Genomic DNA, 19,161 nt, shown 5'->3' with positions numbered 1-19,161 from the left:
TTAGCCCTTCTTCTTTTTCCTCATTAAAAAAAAAAAAAAGGCCAAGAGGTTTTGGACCTCAATCTGGGGTGATGCAAATATTTTTAAAAATTTTATGTGTTAAACAAGGCCTCAGAAACAGCTCTTTCAAAATGTTCAAAGCCACTTAAACGTTCAGAACAGGATCCAATGTGCTCATTTTTTCACTGTCCTCATGCATGCAGACGGCCTTCTCATCTACATCTCAGCAAATAAGATCAATGAAAATCCAAGAGCACTAGAGCTCTCTGGAGAAATAAATACAAACACTGCATTATCAGCTAAATTATGAATCAGTAGAACTGTTAGCATTTGGTGGATATGCAAAATAATTCCCATGTAAGGGAAAAGAATATTAAATGAGTTTTTCTTTTTTTTTTCTCATGTCTTCCAAAATAATATTGGAAACCCCTCTGTTGTAGAGGCTATGCCACTCTGATACTTTATCACAAATTAAAATTGTATTATCATAATTGGGTATGATGTGTTAACTAAAAACTAAATAGCTAAGTATTTCATTATAATGATCTTAAACAATTAATTTTGTGACTAACTGTACTGCTATTTACACAGATATTATAGTATACAGATTTTGCTTATGTTATTATAATTGAGAAAAATATGGAAAAATATAATACAAAAAATAAATAGTTCAAACTATTGTTGACTAAATAGAATGACATAAATAAAAGCAGAGTCTCTTTAAGACAAGTCATGTCACTCGGCAGCCATCTTTGAAACGTCTCTTGGGCATCCAAGTGCAGCTCCCATCTCTTTGAATAGGGAAACATCAAATTCTCCAAAACTGTTCACTAAGCTAAGGATTAAATTTCATATTTGAAATCACCAAAGAAATCTGACAACGACTGTGTCATAAAGGCTAGATCAGTCAGTGTGCATGCGCAGTCCTGAGCGCACGTATCAGAGCGTTGACTGGTCTTTAGCAAACGGGACTTCTAACACTAGCTACAGTGACATGCTGACTTTACAGATAAGTGACTGGCTCTTTCATTCAGAAGGCGGGGCTTCCTGGGATTGAGCGGCCATATTAGCCACTTTTCCATTGTTGGCCAGTGTGAGTCAGGCCAAAATAGTGCTGCGTTTCCACCGTCGGGCCAGAAACTTTACTAAAACCCACCCTTTACACGCATCTCAGGAACAATGTCACCTTTAGAAAAAAAAGATAATTTCTATATTTTTATAAAAGCTCCCAGACAAAAAACATTATTATATTTTTATGAGCTAGGCTACGCGGAGCTAAACTCTCGAGACGAGACTTATGACAGATAAAATATGTTACTAAATAAATACACAATTGTGATAGAGAAAAAGAACCTGAGGTCTGATTTCTTCAAGTAATCGCATTTAACATTTTTACTACGGTAACGTTAATGCCTAGCGTGCATATTGCATTGCTTATAAATATTTCTGCCTTTTATGGTGATTATAATCCACATCGGATCAAGTTATTTCAAACTTATTTATAAAAGTTTTTAATGCTGGTGTTATAGCTGATAGATTTCTGAAATGATCCGCAGCGCTGACGCTCTCCAGATGCAGAGAAACTCCGCCTTTGTTCATAACCACTCCTCTAGCCTCAGCTGGCCCGCTTTGGCCCATGGTTTTTGTTCAAGCACCAGAAGTGACAGTGGAAACACAACTGGCAGGCACTAGCACGCACTGCTTTTGGCCCCACAGTGGAAACGTGGCTATTGAGTGTTGCATTTTCCCCATTCAAAACTATACGAGTGACATGTCTTGGGTATTCTACAGTCTTTAATAAAAGTCATAAGTCATGAACAAAAACAAAAAAACAAAAATAAAATAATAATAATAAATAAAATCAATTTTCCAAGTCCTCACCAAAGTCTTACTTACCGCCCAGGTCTTGCTCAGTCTGAAGATGGGTGCACTCTGAAGTGCAGAGACCACTGACACCAGAGAGTGCAGGTTATTCAGCTCCAGGAGTTTCTATAAAGACAGAGAACACACATAATATTTATAAACATTATCCAGTTAAATGTCTCATGTAAGATGCAAATGTAGGACCTGACCAATAGAATTTTATAATAGTGTAAAACGGTCAATGTACACAGACTTTAATATTCAGTTATATTCTACTTTCAATAGTTTATTCCGATGTGTTTTGATCTGTTCGTGTAATGCTGTTGTCATTCTTTTCTTTTCCACTAGGTTGACCTCTGTGAACTAGGGTTGAGCGACTTTTATGTGATGAAAGCTGAGTCGAAGTCGACTAGTCGCTGATGACGTCATTAATGAACAAATACGTTTGGAGCTGTGACAAACTATTGCTCTTATAACAGGTGATTATTTAGTTCTTTTGCCTTTGGGTCGTTATATTTCTCACAGATTTCTGCTCGCTCTAAATCAGACATAGATAAAGTAGCACAGTAAAGATTACATTTATATGAATGCATTAGTAAGAGTGGTTGTGAATTTTTAGTCACTGGCTGATCTGCTTTAACCATTATCATAACCGTTAGCGTAGCCCAGTGAGGCTTACTTGGCCGTGTCTGCTGGTAGCAGGGTATACAGCTTCTTCACGTTTAACTTCAACTTTAAGAAGTCATTAAGCAGGTTTTCCTGAGTCATGGTACATTGATATTCAGGAGAGCATGTATGCTGATTGAATGCACAGCAGTCTGTGGCTCTCGGTGTGTGTGACTGTTGGCACAAATGACAAGATAAGCTTCTAATCTGCATGATTGTTTGGAAATGTTTGATGCAACACTTCAAAATAGACATGCACTTTTCAATGTATAAAATTAAAGCTTAAATTAAATGAAAAAAAGAAACTTTTTTGACTATTTTTTTATGAGTTTCCAAACAAAACCTTAATTTTAATCATACAAGTGATATTTTGATTTAGGACAACTAAAAAGCAATAGAATCCATGTTACTGTCACATTACAGATTCAGAAGTTAGCAATTTACTTTGAACAGCTGAAATGGACTGGAAATATAAAAGTTTATTTTTAAAATAACATTTAAGTTAATTTTACGGTTCATTCACAATATTTACTCTCAAAAGGATGTATCTGTACTAAATTACATTTTAAAAGCAATTACAACAGACGGAAAGTCAGATAAAATGCGCGAAATGATTCAAGAAAAGATAATGAGAATAGCGGTTATGTTAAAATGAGAAAATATGCTTATATTGTTTGGTGAGAAATAATGAGGACCTGTTTAATACAAGAAGGGATTTTCTATTCTCCCTGTGTTGTTTACTACCGTCGTTTGAAGATAATTTGGAAATGTAGGATTGGATAGATTTTTTTTTTTTTCTTGTGATTTAAATGTTTAATCACAAATGGAGGCAGAAGAAAAACTGATGGCTGGCTGTGTAAACTAAGTCTGAGACAGATCACAGCCAGATGAAGCCATTTTTTATGATGTTCTCATCCTCAATGTATGCCATAAACACTCACCACTCCTGTGCAATGTCTCTGCTCATTCTCACGGACTTAAAACAGATGGTTTTAATCCATAAAGTCTTGTATAACGACCTTAAAATTGCACATTGTAAAAGGAAAATTCCTGAAAGTGACCACGAAAACCTGTTTGGCTTGAACTTCTAATAAAACACCATTAGTTATGGTAATGCCGGTGCCAAGGACAATTACTAGAATACCAAATGCAATTCAGATGCAAAAACATATATTAATAGATGACTATACTTGATAAAAGTTATAGGGTCAGTTATATTTCTGCTGCCATGGCAATACAGACAAAGAAAAATAACTATCAATAAATAAAAGAACCAAGCTGCACAGGCTGAAGGAACAGAGAAAACCAAAAAATGTCTCACCTTGGCAATTTTGATGAAATGGCCCAATATCACTGCTCGGATTTTCAGTGTTTGAGCCGTCAGTATCTCCCTCACTGCCCAGAAACTGACCTACGAGAAGAAAAGATGGTGAGTGGAACTACATTTACATTTAGTCATTTAGCAGACGCTTTTATCCATGGACTTACAATGAGGACAATAGACACAATCAAAATCAACAAAAGAGCATATATAAGTGCCATAACAAGTCACAGTTAGCTTAAGAATAGAATTAGAATAGTGAGTGTTAAAGTTAGAGGGTCAAATAAAGATGGAAGAGATTCTTGAAGATGGCTAAGGTCTCAGCTGCTGGGATTGAGTTGGGGAGGTCATTCCACCAGAAGGGAACATTTAATTCAAAAGTCTGTAAAAGTGACTGTGTGCTTCTTTGGGATGGCACAATCAAGCGACGTTTACTTGCAGAGTGAAAGGCTTCTAGCAAGCCTCTAGAGGGGACATAAGTCTGAAGTAATGAATTTAGGTAAAGGGGTGCAAAGCCAGTGGTAGTTTTGTATGCAAACATCAATGCCTTGCATTTTATGTGAGCAGCCATTGCAAGCCAGTGCAAATTGACAAACAGAGGTGTGACGTGTATTATTTTTGGCTCATTAAAAATTCATCTTGCTGCCGCGTTCTGAATTAATTGTAAAGGTTTGATAGAACTGTCTGGAAGACCTGCCAAGAGAGCATTGCAATAGTCCAGCCTGGACAGAACAAGAGCTTGAACAAGGAGTTGTGCAGCATGTTCTGAAAGAAAGGGCCTGATATTCTTGATGTTGAATAAAGCAAATCCGCAGGACCGGACTAAATATAAAATGCTTATTGAATGCTTATTCTGCAGAGATAACCATGGTAATGGTGAATAGTTGAATTCATAATTTATGTCTACAGTATATGATATGTAATTGCTGTGACAAAAAAAAAAAAAAAAAAAAAAAAAAACCTTCTCAGCAACAATTACTCAATGTGCAGCAAACACTAGATATCAAAACATTAGTAGACTCCTAAAATTAACAAAGACAGATTAATGATACAATTTTTTTAAAAAAATCAGGAAATCGTTGATTAATGAGGAAAACTGTCTGAAAAATGGTTTTCAGACAGAGTGTTTCCTCTTATTTACAGGCTTAAAAAAATGCCAGAGCATCAGTCAACTGAACCAAAGCAGGTTCTTTGCTTTTTTCCCTATGGAAATGTAAGACATTTGTTGTTGATAATGACATTAAAAGATTGAAATGACAAGCATAATTGCAGACCTCAAATGGCCACGTACAGTACATTAAAATTCCAAGACATTTAAGCTCTGCCAAAAAGAAATGCCATTTAAATAAAATCATATTGATTCCTAATGCATAATGACCTTCGTAAGCAGATATTTATAGGCATATTTTAAGAAACGGGGGTAAGGAAAGTGTTGTGCATTTACAGTAAAAGTGTGAGAACGGAGGAATTGGCTCAAGGAATATTTTTGACTGGGTGGTACTTGGTTGTTGTTTTGTTTTATCAAAAGTGGCGCTTTGTCTGAGAGTTTAAGACCCGCAGTTAGTTCAAGTTAGTTCTGTGTGCAAGAAATCTTTACTATGTTCTTCATTGACCCTTTCTAATGCATTTAATCTTCATTTAGTGCCACTGCAGCAGACACATAAAAAAATTAAATAATAATAAAATGTGGCAAACCTGAAGTAGAAAAAGGGAGAAAACCCCATCAACAGACCTCTCTGTTGGATGTGTCCAGTGCAGTGTATTTATTTATCTAAAGGAGTTAATGCAGCTGTTGGACCATCATGATGTTTTGTCTATCTGAGGCATACTTTTGCACTAAAAACTGTAATATACAGTAAAAAGAGCAAATTTAATGCGGTTTGAAAGGAGATGCGTCCTCCATCTCAGCTTTTATAAGTTAACACCTAATGGACTTAATGGTGGGCTCTAAAATAGGCTGCATAAAATCCACTTTATCAGCTATTTAGTGAGGTTTCTAGCTAATCGATCTGATCTGAACACATCCCATGTCAATTCAGCAGTGCATTATCTTTTTATTTGCGTATATATAAAAGAGTGTCAATGTTCTTCTTTCATTATAATAACATCCATTGACCTCTATTATAGGAGTTATTTTTGGTGGTGCTATTCGACCTAAGTTTTAAACCCTGTAAAGGGGTGGTTAGTGAATAAGAGAGAGGGAACAAAACTGACACTCTATACCTGTTATGAAGCTGTATTTCAAACTGAGATCTTGTTGAAATTACTCTTACATCAGGAAACATTTTACAAGTAAAAGTTTAGCAGACATGGAATAAACACTGGAGCTTATAGCTTGTAATAAATGCTCTTAAGTGTAACTCTTGGCTACACCTACTAGTGCAGTATTGCTTACCTGGTTAAATCTCCGTGTGAAGGCCACAACGTTGGGTGAAAGGCTATGCTTCTCCTTCTTGTTCCATCCACAGCTCGCCAGCTCCTAAACAACCAAACATTTAACTTAACCTGGCAACAGTGTTTTTTGCTGTAAGTAAGTGCAATATATGTGTGCATTTTTTCCCTGCTGTTCAACTGTTCAAAATTTGGGGGTCATTCTTTCATGTAAAAAAAAAAAAAAAAAAACTCCATATATTTGCTAAAAGTGCAGTAAAACAGGAATATTGAGAAATAGATTTATTACACAAAACACCTGTTTTTTTCCTCCCCTTTCCTTTAAAAAAAGAATATATATTTTGTATTTTCTCATTTATTGCTGTGATGCAAAGCTGAATTTTCAGCAGCCATTACTTCAGTCCTCAGCGTCACACGATCCTTCAGAAATCATTCTAATATTCTGTGAGATTTGCTGCATAGGGAACATTTCAATCTTAATATCAAGGATTCTTTGATGAACAGAACATTTCAAAAGACAGCATTCATTTTGAAAATAAATAATTGCAATTTCACTGTCACTTTTGATTGATTTCATTCATTCTTGCTAATAAATAGTATCCCTTTCTTTATATTTTGAAAGGTAGTGTACTCTGATATTAATAAAATCTCATTAAACTGCTCTTTCATTACACATGCTTTATACCATTCAAGTCAAAAAAACTGACCATAACTATGCTGTCTGGCTAAAAAGAAGGCATACGAAGGTAAAATACCCACAACACTTGAAGCACCACACTATTTTCCGCCTTAGCATTAGTAAAAATGTCTACATATTTGACTATATTGTATCTCTTATTGACTTACTATAAATATACCAGCTTTGTATTGACTTAATTTAGCTAAGAAAAACAACACATCTGCTGCTTTCCTCTCATCGACAGAGCAGCGTTGCATTGGGACGTTATATGGTTCTAAGCCTCCTCAGGTTCACGGAACAGCGAACACTAACACTTTTATAGTATCGTGCAGACCAACAGCAGATGGAAACTTTCAAAGGCATTTCAGTTTCCACGTGGACTAAGTGGAGTAGAGTTTCCATGTGAATAAGCAGCTCAGTCTGGGTACAGTACAAAATACTTTAGGTCTGTTTGCTAAGTCATCACTTTAAACCACACATTTTGTGGATTGAACAGTCAGGGACAAAGCACATCTATAGTGTAAGAGGTCTTCTACAAACTGTCACCCTTTATCATTTATTCTGACTCTATATTGTCTGTAGCCAAAGACAACTGTACAGCACACCACTTTATGCAAAGAGACACTGGCTGCCCACATTAAGCACTAACAATTTAGCGGCTGTTCTAGAACCAACATACTGAAATCTATTAATCCAGTTGCCCGTGTCAATTTCACGAACATCTCCTTTTAGAATCTGCAATAAATCCCAGAAGCATGCAGCTGAAATATTGATGAATGAATGTATGTACATGTGGTCAAACACAAAAATGTAGTGATTCCACAGGCCAATGAAACTTACAGGCAAAGAGCTCAACAACAACAAGCCCACTTTCGTTGTCAAATATGTCAGGGTTGGAAAGACTGAGTGTAATGAAGGAGTCCTAAATTAGTGGACGAGGCGGTCAAACTCGGCATTTTTAAAATGAGCTCTTTTCCAGTGGAAACTTACTGCTGTAAGCAAATTAACTCAATGTGCATCACACTCTAGTCTTCTTCAGAGAAAGTATACTGTATCAGGGTAGATGTTTCTTTTTATCAGTCAACTGAAAAATGTACTGTATGTGTGCAATAAAATGCTGAGATGCAAACATGACTAAAGGAATGAGAGGAGAAGATTAATCTTGACATAAAACAAGCTCATACTCCACAAGTCAGAACACAGACAAAAAAAAAGAGAGATAAAACATTTGGTCACTGTTTCTTACACCCAATCCAGACCTTGACTAGTGTTTTAGAATATCAAACACCTACACAAGAGCTTAACAGCCTTGCTTTTTTACAGTTTAAAGGAAATATCCTTTCATTTAGATGCTTTTTTTAGATGATAAAGGGAGAAAAGCAAAAACAGTGTTCATTATTAAATTCTCAACCCTGTAAATGCATAATTTTTCATTATTATAAAAAAAGGAACATTTTTAAACATTGTGTCATCCAAGAAGCATGGCCAGCCAGTCGAGCTCAACCTTTAAACTTTAAACTAACCAACATTTTTAAAATATTATCAAATAAATAGATTTATTTGTTGATCAATAACTACAAACCAGCACACAGTGGCACAAACTAGCTAGTACCTACTGAGTGACAGCTTAATTTGGGATAAAAATACAACTATGTTACTGTACATGTAACCCTGTTATCTATTGTTTTTTTTTATTTTTATTTTTAGTGTTTGTATTTATATATATATATATATATATATATATATATATATATATATATATATATATATATATATATATATATATATATATATATATATATATATATATATATTATTGCAAGAATATTTTTCTTCACTCAAAAAGGCTTCATTTTAAAATTCGGTTCAAATAGTAATTCAAAATAACTATTTTGGACTATTTTGACAAGTTTAATGCACTTTAAACTTAATTTATAACTGTGATGCCAAAGCTGAATGAATTCCAGCAGTCTTCAGTGTCACGTGATCCTTCAGAAATCATTCTAACATGCTGATTTGGTGTTGAAAACCATTGTCCTGCTTAATATTGTTTGTAGAAACTGTGATACAAATTCTTTTAATAACAAAGTTCAAAACAACAGCATTTATTTGAAATGGGATTTTCTTTATAACACTGTTAAATATTTTTTACCGTCAATCAATATAATGCATCCCTGCTGGAAAACAATATTCTTACTGACCATTAAGTTTTAAATTAAATATATAAAATAGACCTGATTTTGATTAAACACCTTCTTTCAATCCCATTCAGTCCTTTATTGATGGAAAGTACTAAAACCCAAATTGTTAACACACCAAACCATTGGCTGGATTCACCAGAATCAATCATAACAGCAACGGATGAAACTCTCATAATGCTAACTATTGATGCTGCCATGCGGAAAAACTAAAAATAACAATAAGCCACTCTGGAAGATCTGTGGCTGTCAATGAGAAATGATTCCAACATGAAGAGAACTCAAATCCACACTGGCTCTTTAGTGCACACAGCTCACAGAGGTGATGTCATACAGTGTTAACTGAGGACTGCAAAGATGTAGGTCAATGGCATTCATCTCACTTATGCTCACTCATACTCTGGAAAAAGATCAAACAATCCTGAATCACTGTTAAGATTGATTTGCTCATCTCTTTGAAAAAGGCCAGAGATTCAGACCAAATAATGGAAGCAAACGATTCCATTCATCATGAAGCATTAAGAAAAGTAGCTTGGTTCAGACTAACTGCCAAACAGACTGGCAAACAACTCTCTGCTCAAGCATTACAGCATCAATGTCTGGAAAGATCTGGAAGAAGCCTGGCTAATATTTCTTCATGATAAAATGGCTTTCTCTCCAGACTCATATTAACCCTAAAATACGAGACAAATGTGAGATGTGTTCTTTTCATTTGATTAATGGGTCTTTGACCATGTGATGAAATCAGATTCCAGGTAAACTGGATGGTTTACATTTTTATCCCTTTATCCATATTTATTATTTGGTTCACATTAGATGGATAGTAATTTTCTCTCTGCTTTCTCTGTCCTTGAACTTGACAACCAACCATCTTTTGGTCATAGCAAGATAACCTATGAAAACTAAACACTTCTGTAAGATCTGGATAACAGCTACCATGTTAAAAGACCAAAGGTAAACGTCAATGAAAACTGATCACACTGAAAACCTGCAATAAACTGTAAAATGCCTTGGCAGGCCGGTTTTCATTATCTGTGGAAAAACTGTGCACTTCTTACTGATCTTGGTCCAAATCTATCATATCTGTTATGAGTGTCTTTCCATAGTCGTCTTCACATAAAATGTTAATTAGGGAAAGTATCAAAGCCTCTGTAATTTAAAGTAAAGGACAAGCTCTGGGTAAAGCAATGGAAGAATGTTGAGCTGGATGCTGTGGTTACCGTGGTCTCTCTCTGTGTGTGTGTGTGTGTGTGTGTGATTAAAAGCACTGCTATAGTGCCACGTCACTAATCTGTAGCACCAGAGAGCAGAGATCAGTTCACAGCTGTGGGGCTCTGTGTGGCTTGATAAACACAGAGGATGTGTATGTAGTGTCTCACCTCAGGTTGTATCGCTTTGAATACAGGAGCATCCATCAAAGTGATCTGACTCTGCAAAATAAAAGCTACAACTTAAAATGCAGTATTACAAGCTTTAAAAATTCTTTTGAATACCTCAGGTCATCCAAACCTTCTTTCTAGCATTGAACACGATTTTTAGCAGAATATTCAAGATGGTCTTTTCCATACAATGAAAGCAGATGAAGACTGTTGTCATCTGTGGTCACTATTTGCTTTCATTGTATGGGAAAAAGTAAATAATGACAATTTAAGGGTGAACTATTAAATTAACATATTTAAATAAGGTGCTCATTTTTGTTTTGCATGCACATTTTTGTTTGTGCATCTTCAAACACACTTTACAAAAGTACTATTGATTTATTGGGGGTTGAAACATGTTTACAGTGGAAAAAGTTACTTAATGCAAATTTAATAGAGCGTAATGGGATTCTATAATTATAAAAAGAACAATATCTAATGAATAGGTAATTAAATGCTTCCCTTGAGCTCACATATTACAGTTATGAGATGGAAAGATGAAATTTCAGAACTAGGCCATTGTGCACTTGAAGTCAGAGACGGAGTTGACATGAATCAGCATGAGCAATGATCTCATAGTAAGTGCTGCCAAGTTCTAAGAACGTTTTACTTAACAGTGATGCATATGTTTAAAAAATAAATAAATAAATATGTTGCCCTAGCTTCAAATCACTACAGTTTCCATCCCAAACCCTTGCTTAAAATGCATTAAAATGTATATAAAAATGGGTAAAAAAAAGAGGTTTAATACAGAAAGTATAAATATTAATGCCCTAACATCAAGTAATGCAACTTCTACATCCTATCTGGATTTTAAACTTAATTTTAAATTCAAAATTCAACCTCAGAAGAGAAATTAGCTTTCTGTGAGACTGAAGTTTAGGATTCTATTAACTGAAAAGCATGCCCTCTTTTTATTGTATTTATGGTATCTGTCAATGGGAGTAAAATTGTAGCTTTTAGTGCCACTAGCGGCCATTTCCATAACTGCAGCAATTTGCACCTTCATCAACATATTTCATAGTAACAAAAACGAATGCAGTGTCATGCATGTAGAAACTTACAGCAAACTCCTCAGGTGTCACTTTGAGCATGTCAAACACCACCGCGTCAAAGCTCTTGGCAGAGTCCAAACTCCGTCCATCCAGGGACTCTGAACTACTGCTGTCCTGCAGACACAGGAGGAAGACAATTAAGCAGAAAAGAGAAAGGAGAGCTGGACATTATATCAGGAATGATATTTCATACATCTATTAAATCCATATGGACAAAAGCCATGGCCAGCTGCACTCTTCCTGTGGACATTTAATCAGTTTAATTACCATTGTCCATTTGAATTACTTCATTCCATTTGATTGCTCAGCACACGAGGTAAAAGTGGATCAGAATGCAACCACATCACTTTATTAACAGGCAATGCGCCAATCCAGCCCATATTGTAATTAAAGCCAGACAAAAATACACCACATAAAAAAGGCGAAAGAAAGAAAGATACAGTCACTATGAAAAGAACGGTTTCTCCTCTTGAAATCATCTTAGCAGATCCTCTTTGAAGTTCCCGCTTTCTATCCAGTGTGATATCTGTACTGATGTGAAATCTCAGTCTTATCTTCTCAGTGTCTTATCTGCTTTGTGTGCACCCTTAACCGCTGGAAGATTCCTTCATGCCCTCATTTCAGGTTATTACTATTCAATGTGTGCACTACCGTTCAAAAGTTTGAAGTCAGTAAAATGAGATTATAAAAAATTCATTATTTTATTCAGAGAAAATGCATTATATTGATCAATAGTGATAGTAAATACTTTTATTATGTTACTAAAGATTTCTATTTCAAAAAAATGCTGTTCTTTTTATTCAACAGCAATCATAATAATAAGACGTTTCTTAAACTTCAATTTCTGAAGGATCAAGTGACACTGAAGACTGGAGTAATTCAACTTTTTCAACACATGGACTACATTTAAAGATATTAAAATGGACCAGTTATTTTAAATTGTAATATTTCAAAATATACCCGTTTTCACTGTATTTTTGATCTAATAAATGCTTCTTTCAAAAAACTTTAAAAAATCTTACCAATCCCAAACCTTTAAATGGTGTGTATTAATAATCAAACTTTAGTACACTCTATCTTTACTCTTGAATGTGAAAGTGGATGGTCTCATAGGCAGGCTGTGAAACATTCTTCTTTTTCAATCTAAGATCATTTTTCTCGGTCTGTAATGATATGAACTACTAGTGCATTTCACTTTTTGCCATTTTTAACATTGACTTCTATAGTTAAAAACTAAAAAAACTAAAAAAAATAAATAAATACACTATAGAATCCAATGGTGCTCATCAACTGTTCGGATACCAACATTTTTCTAAATATCTTCTTTTTTGTTCAACAGAAGAAAGAAACTCATAAATGTTTGAACAAGTGGTGGGTGGGTAAATGATGACAGAATTTTCATTCTGGAAGGGAACTACTGAACCTATAACTGCTGGAAAACACAACGTTGAAGCTCACATGGTATGTCAGTGACATAACCCTATCTGCCAGATCAGCACTGACGGGCCAACACACTGCTGTTTCTCTAATCTGATTCCCCTCAGCCAGCCAAAATCATGTGATCTAACTTCGATGCTGTACAAAACATTCAGCTCAGACTCAACAGCGACCCCAATCAGTGTCCAAGCAATCACATGCACCACTGAGGCTATAAATCTCCAATTTATAATCCATTCTGCACAGTTTAATATTCAGTGCTAATGCTTTAGCAGTTTACCGATTATCCTTGTGTACCAATCTATTTGATATTGATCCTGGCAAATGACAGAAATAAAATAAAAGAGATAAATCTATGGCACAGCTATGTAGAAGATTGGCTGTCATAAACTGCCAGACATTTCAAGACAGATGTTGTCATAGTTAAACTCATTAGTAAACAAACAGGATGTGTTTTAGTACCTGTGTGTGGCGGGAGGTGATGCTGACGCTGGCAGGGAGTCCATTCCTCCTGTACATGCTCTCAGTCAGAAGAGAAAACCCAGATCACAGCCGACCTCAGCTGCTCACAACCACACACGACCTCTCAGCCATCCCTGGAACACACAAGCACACACATTAAACCTTTTCACGCTAAACTGGGTATAGGTGTATATGGCAACTAGATTTTGTTTAATTAAGCCTATTACATAGAAATTATGACTTAAAATAAAATACTGCATTTTTTATTTTCACCATTATTATTCAACACACTGTGCTACTTTATTTAGGATCTACTTATTCTGAGGTGCAATGCACAAAATAGCCATTAGAGGGCGGTCTTCAACATAAATGCAGCATCTCTCCCCTCAACATGACTCCTGCATTTGCCCTACATTCTGCCAGCCAGCCATTTCTTGTTCAAATGAGTCACATTCTTATCATAGCATTATTATGAAAAGCCCCAGCAGAGCTGTTCTCCTGTGTACTGTTCACTGAGATATTCCAGTCTGTTTGGCCAAATAGAGTGCAGAATTGAAGTGAACGAGTAACAGAAGAAATGTCTACAGATTCAGAAACAGTGGATCTCAGCTGATGGCAATTCAGGATCCAGGTTTTCTGTCTAATAGTAAATGGTCACCCAACAATTTCAAATACTGCTTACTGAACAAATATATATATATATATATATATACAGTTTCCCAAGTATGACTCGCCACCCCCCCCCATATCATTGTTAACTAAAACAAAAAACTAAACTCTAAAAAACATAATTTTTACTTAAAATAAAGTAAATATGAACTGAAATAAAACCAAATTTAAACTAATTGTATTTTTATCTAGTTGCCAAAGCACAATTTCATGTTTTATTTGTTGTAATACAATAAATAAAACTAAAAATGAAATAAAACTAAAATTGAAAAAAAAGAATAAAAACAAATAAATAAAAAAAATGACAAAACACACAAAATTACTAAACCTTTAAAATGAATATAAAAAAATAAAACCATTTAAAATAATAATAATAAAAACTATAATAGTATCTCAATGATAATAAAACAACACTGTCACTCTATGTGCTCATTACCAGAAAACAATTATGGAAAGCAACAACAAAATATAAGAGATGAGCTTAGCATATTCAGCGCAAGTTATGAAAGAGCAGTTTTAGCAATATGATATCGAGAGAAAGTGTATGACAGGCAGACAGGAGAGGAAAAAGTTACCGTGTTACATAGAGCAGTTTCAATTAAGTGTTTGATAATTTGATATTTGTAACAGAAATGAGTCGAACCAGACAAATTAAAGAGTCTATCAAAGCTGTATGCATTGAAACACGAGAGCTGAATTCCTCAGGAAGTCATAAATCAGTTCTAGTGCCACATGAACCAAGCAAGATGACCAACCAACTTGTTCACACAACAGCTTTCAACATGAACACCACTAGAACAATTATTTACAATTTTAATTCGAAGAAGAGATTGTCAAATTTGTTGTTCATCACATGAAAACCCATGAGAGTACTGCACAAGTCCCATTGACCCCCCCCCCCCACCCCCACCTAGCAGAACGAGACTGAAATTCCTAAGGGGGAAGGGCTTTAAACCTCTGTCTTCACAGAAAAGTCCTTTGCCAGAGAATGGCAAAGAAAATTATTTTGTACATATATATGGACCAGAATGAACTCAAAAAGACTTGTAAATGAATCGTTCCATTGCTTAACTCCATCTTCATTTATGTGTAACCCACACATTTGACTGTCATGTATAATGACTTATTGTGTATGTCTTTTGATAACTATAGGATACATAGTCATGTCTAGTATTGATATAATTGAATTTTCTTGCTTGATATTGTCCTGACAATCATTTATTTGTAAAATATATCATAATCGTGTTATAGGAATCATGTCCAAAATTAGACCCTGCCAGAGCAGGAACATTCAGACCACATGCTTGGTAAGATAAACATATGATTTATGATACCCCCCTGCTTTTTAGTCTCTGCTATTAGTCATGCCTGCTCTTAGCTTTTAGCTTGTAGCTTTGCTACCTAGCTTTAGCTTGTAGCTTCTATCCATGCGGTTTAGTCATCATTGTTCTTTGAGCGCGGTTCCAGCGTGCCTGCCTGCTGCTTCTATGCCACAATGAGAAGGAACACAACCTAGTCTCGTCAAACTTTATTTCTTTTCTTTTCCGTTTGAGAGTTTCGTGTTCTGAGTTAAGTTTTGTAACGTCAAGTCTCCGACGCCTGACCTCGGATGCCCGTTCAACTTCGACCAGCGAACACGACTCTGCACTTTCAGCCAACGCCCAACAACCACGGGCTTCCCAAGACGTCACTTCACTACTGAACTTCCAGCCAATCAGCGACACCGGGATACCCCTTTCAACGGGAGTCCCTTTCACTGGAAACGAAGGCAACGTATCCCCAGATATTTGTTGTGCTGGTGTATCTGATATAATTTTAACCCCATTGAGGAACTCAATGCAAGGGCTAATTACGTGATTGATGGTTGTTCATGTCTATGCAATTTAACGTATTGCTGTAAACTTGGTATTTCACATTTCCATTCTCTTAAACTCATCTTTTCCTAACTTTCGATCTTCCTGCAACTTGTGTGAATGTGTGAGTGCGTGCGTTTATGTGTTAGATTAGTTTATATGTCTTAGATTTATCTAATAAAGCCTTATTCATATTGAAAAGAGAAGTATCTTGTGTTTTGTGCTTACAAGTTAATGTCTTAAACTGTCGATCTTGTTACTGTGCTAATTGATAGTGTTTTCACTATAGTTTGGATATTAGTATCCAGCGCAGATTTGATGTTAAATGGCTTGTTCAGTGAATCGCAGGGCGTCTCATTGATCAGCCGTGAAACAGTGATTCTGTTCAAATTCCCTTTAAATTATTAAATGATTCCCTTTGAGCTAAATTGACCTGTTTCCCTTACATATTGTATATAAAACTTCAAAATGAAATTTCATTATATGACACCATTAGCAAACATTCATTTTGTACAACAACTAACTAATATCAAAAACTTGAATACAATACATATAAATGTGCATACCCATTCTGTTTTTCCAGATCTTTCACATGGCTAATGCATGGCAGTGTTGGTGAAGGCCATCCCAAGCTGCGGTTCTTTAGTAATACTGAAAGAGAAATGGAGATAACAGGAAAATATTTTTAAACATTATGATCATTATGAGCTCAATAATCTCTGACTTTATGATTAATTGAGTTGTTTTATGCTTCATGATTATTACACAATAACGAACCTGGATAAAATGTTGAACTATAGTGATTCAATGTTAAATACCCCAGCCGGAGGCATGGATAAACTCCCTGTTTAACTGAGAGCACCAGCATTTAACTAGCTTAACCAAGTGTGAAGAATTCGGTCCACACTGATAGCACTCATGTTTGCTGTCCACATGCAGGACTGCATTTGTTTATTTAGCTCTATTTGTATGGCTTGCTTATTAATGCCTAATTGCACTACATTAGACATATATTAGCTACACTACTGTTAAAAAGTTTGGGTTGGTAAAATTTCTATTCAAGTTCAAATGTTAGAGCGGTCTTCTCCCAATGCATCATCCCATAGTAACCATAGACAAAGACTGTAACTACAACACAGCTAAAAAGAAAACGTCAGCCAAACTGTAACCTTCAAAACATTTTGGATTGTTTTTCGGATGTACACCACACTGCAGGTAAGATTACTTGCTTGACACAATAAACACAGAAATTTTAACATACAGTATGCTTAAATGTTGCTTCAGATAGGCATAATATATAAATCAGTCAGTCTCTATCCTAAAATAAACCCTGACAGGGAGATCTGGATCCTGACATGAAGTATAAAGGGGTCTTGTATCACTATTCAGATTCAAGTTACTTACTTGAACTTGAAATATTGACCCATTGAATATTGAAACGGTACTATTCCAGTTATATCATATTAGCTTAAATCTTCTGCTAACAAAAAAGCCCATTCCCAGTAGAATCCGTCAGTTGCCATGGACAATGTGCAAATATATTGTTGTACACCACTCATTGTCACGTTTAACCAATCAGAATCAAGAATAAGACTAAAACCACCAGAGCAAAGAATAACCCGTAATGTCTCTTTTTCCGAGTTATGGTCAAACGCTATACTGCGTTAAATCAGTTTAGCATAGAAGTGTAATTCATATGCTCCATTTATTTCTCTGTAATGATCCTTCCAAGTAATTTAACTGGATTGCTGGCTTTCACATACACCTCCATACTGCAAGCCATGTCTGACAAATACAATTAAAAATGTCTAGATTCTGCCTGCCACTAGCAAACGTGTAAAACTAAAACACAAATTCTGCATTTAAACAGATGTTTCTAGATACAGTGAGAGCAGACGGAAGCCCCAAAGTGTTTGAAGACACCGTGCGGGTTCCAGTGAAGATGGAGTACGAGCTGGGAGAGCAGACAGAGCATCGCCTCAAGGAAATGGGCGCCCGCTGTGTGGGGGAAACCTTAGACGTGGAGTACTACTACGATACTGATAGCTTCCAACTGGCTTCTACACAGACCTGGTTGAATCAGCACAACGGCCAATGGGGACTGATCCTGGCAGAAGAACAAGAGCTTAATCACACTCTATCCTACAACACCAAAAAGTTGGAGGTTGGACATTCGGAAGAAAAGCAAAGCAAAATACTCAATACACTTGAAGAAAAATCAGAAACAGGTGTTGCCTTTAGAGAAACACCAAGCAATGAGTTTCCTGAGAAGGTCATGTCCAAAAGCCAGGTTCAGAGAACATCCTCAGATTCGTCTCTGACATACACAGAACTAAGTGACCCATGCTCCATCATGCTGCATCTCTCAAAGTGTCTCCAACTCCCTCTGACCCACAATGAAATGCAGAGCATGACCATGAAGAACTTCTTGAACATGGCCCGGATCCAGATGTATGACAGCTGGACCAGGACGAGCACAATCAAGTACTCTCTTCCTGGTGGCTTCTCACTGGTGGTGGAGAGAGACTACAGGATTCCCGCTGAAACTGCAACTGCACTTTTGATGATGAATGCTGATGTGCTGAGCATAAGCAGTGAGCTGGAAAAGATGGATCGACTGTGTAAAGAACTAGGCCTAAAACCAAAGGCAAGCTCAGATGGATGATTATAAACGATTGTTGAAGCCAGTTAGCACACATGCTGTGACACAACAAACATCTTAATGAAAGTGCCAAAAATAACAGTCTCTCTCTTTCAAAAATAACCTCTCAAACTGATATATAATAACTTTACAATCTTTATGCTAACCCTTTACAATAATTAGGATTCAAGACAGAACATTTTTAGTACTATATTATCTATATTTATTTTTCTACATTACAATATAACATAATATAATAAAGTACAATGTAATGTAACGGACCCATTTTAGTGTTCTGAAATTTAGTGTCAAGGTCATTTAACAAAATGTATAGTATTACAAATGTAACCTTTTATGATTTATGATGCTAAACTCATCAGAGGCTATGATAAAGGGTCAATATAATATAATATAATATAATATAATATAATATAATATAATATAATATAATATAATATAATATACTTCTGTTAATTGTTTTATTGTTTATAAAACTTTTTGTTAAAAT

General features: G+C 35.6%; 2 protein-coding genes across 3 annotated transcripts in view; one reads left to right on the top strand and one right to left on the bottom strand.

The window, feature by feature from the left end:
• Positions 1 to 19,161, bottom strand: part of ralgps1 (Ral GEF with PH domain and SH3 binding motif 1) — a 78,688-nt gene that overhangs the window by 56,289 nt on the left and 3,238 nt on the right. For both annotated transcript variants that reach the window (XM_026261671.1, XM_026261672.1), the window contains 7 exons: positions 16,579 to 16,663; positions 13,491 to 13,624; positions 11,601 to 11,705; positions 10,498 to 10,548; positions 6,246 to 6,329; positions 3,851 to 3,940; positions 1,897 to 1,989 (listed from right to left, as the gene is read on the bottom strand). In XM_026261671.1, the coding sequence (XP_026117456.1) occupies positions 1,897 to 1,989; positions 3,851 to 3,940; positions 6,246 to 6,329; positions 10,498 to 10,548; positions 11,601 to 11,705; positions 13,491 to 13,547 (480 nt within the window). In that variant the 5' untranslated portion in view covers positions 13,548 to 13,624; positions 16,579 to 16,663. The remainder of the gene's footprint in view (positions 1 to 1,896; positions 1,990 to 3,850; positions 3,941 to 6,245; positions 6,330 to 10,497; positions 10,549 to 11,600; positions 11,706 to 13,490; positions 13,625 to 16,578; positions 16,664 to 19,161) is intronic.
• On the top strand, positions 17,890 to 18,867 carry LOC113096325 (uncharacterized). Its single transcript, XM_026261678.1, has one exon. It carries the CDS (start codon positions 17,955 to 17,957, stop codon positions 18,675 to 18,677), a length of 723 nt encoding a protein of 240 aa, XP_026117463.1. The 5' UTR covers positions 17,890 to 17,954; the 3' UTR covers positions 18,678 to 18,867.

This window comes from Carassius auratus, unplaced genomic scaffold (assembly GCF_003368295.1).
Source record: "Carassius auratus strain Wakin unplaced genomic scaffold, ASM336829v1 scaf_tig00215912, whole genome shotgun sequence".
NCBI classification, from domain to species: domain Eukaryota; kingdom Metazoa; phylum Chordata; class Actinopteri; order Cypriniformes; family Cyprinidae; genus Carassius; species Carassius auratus.
This window is presented reverse-complemented; position numbering and strand designations above follow the sequence as displayed.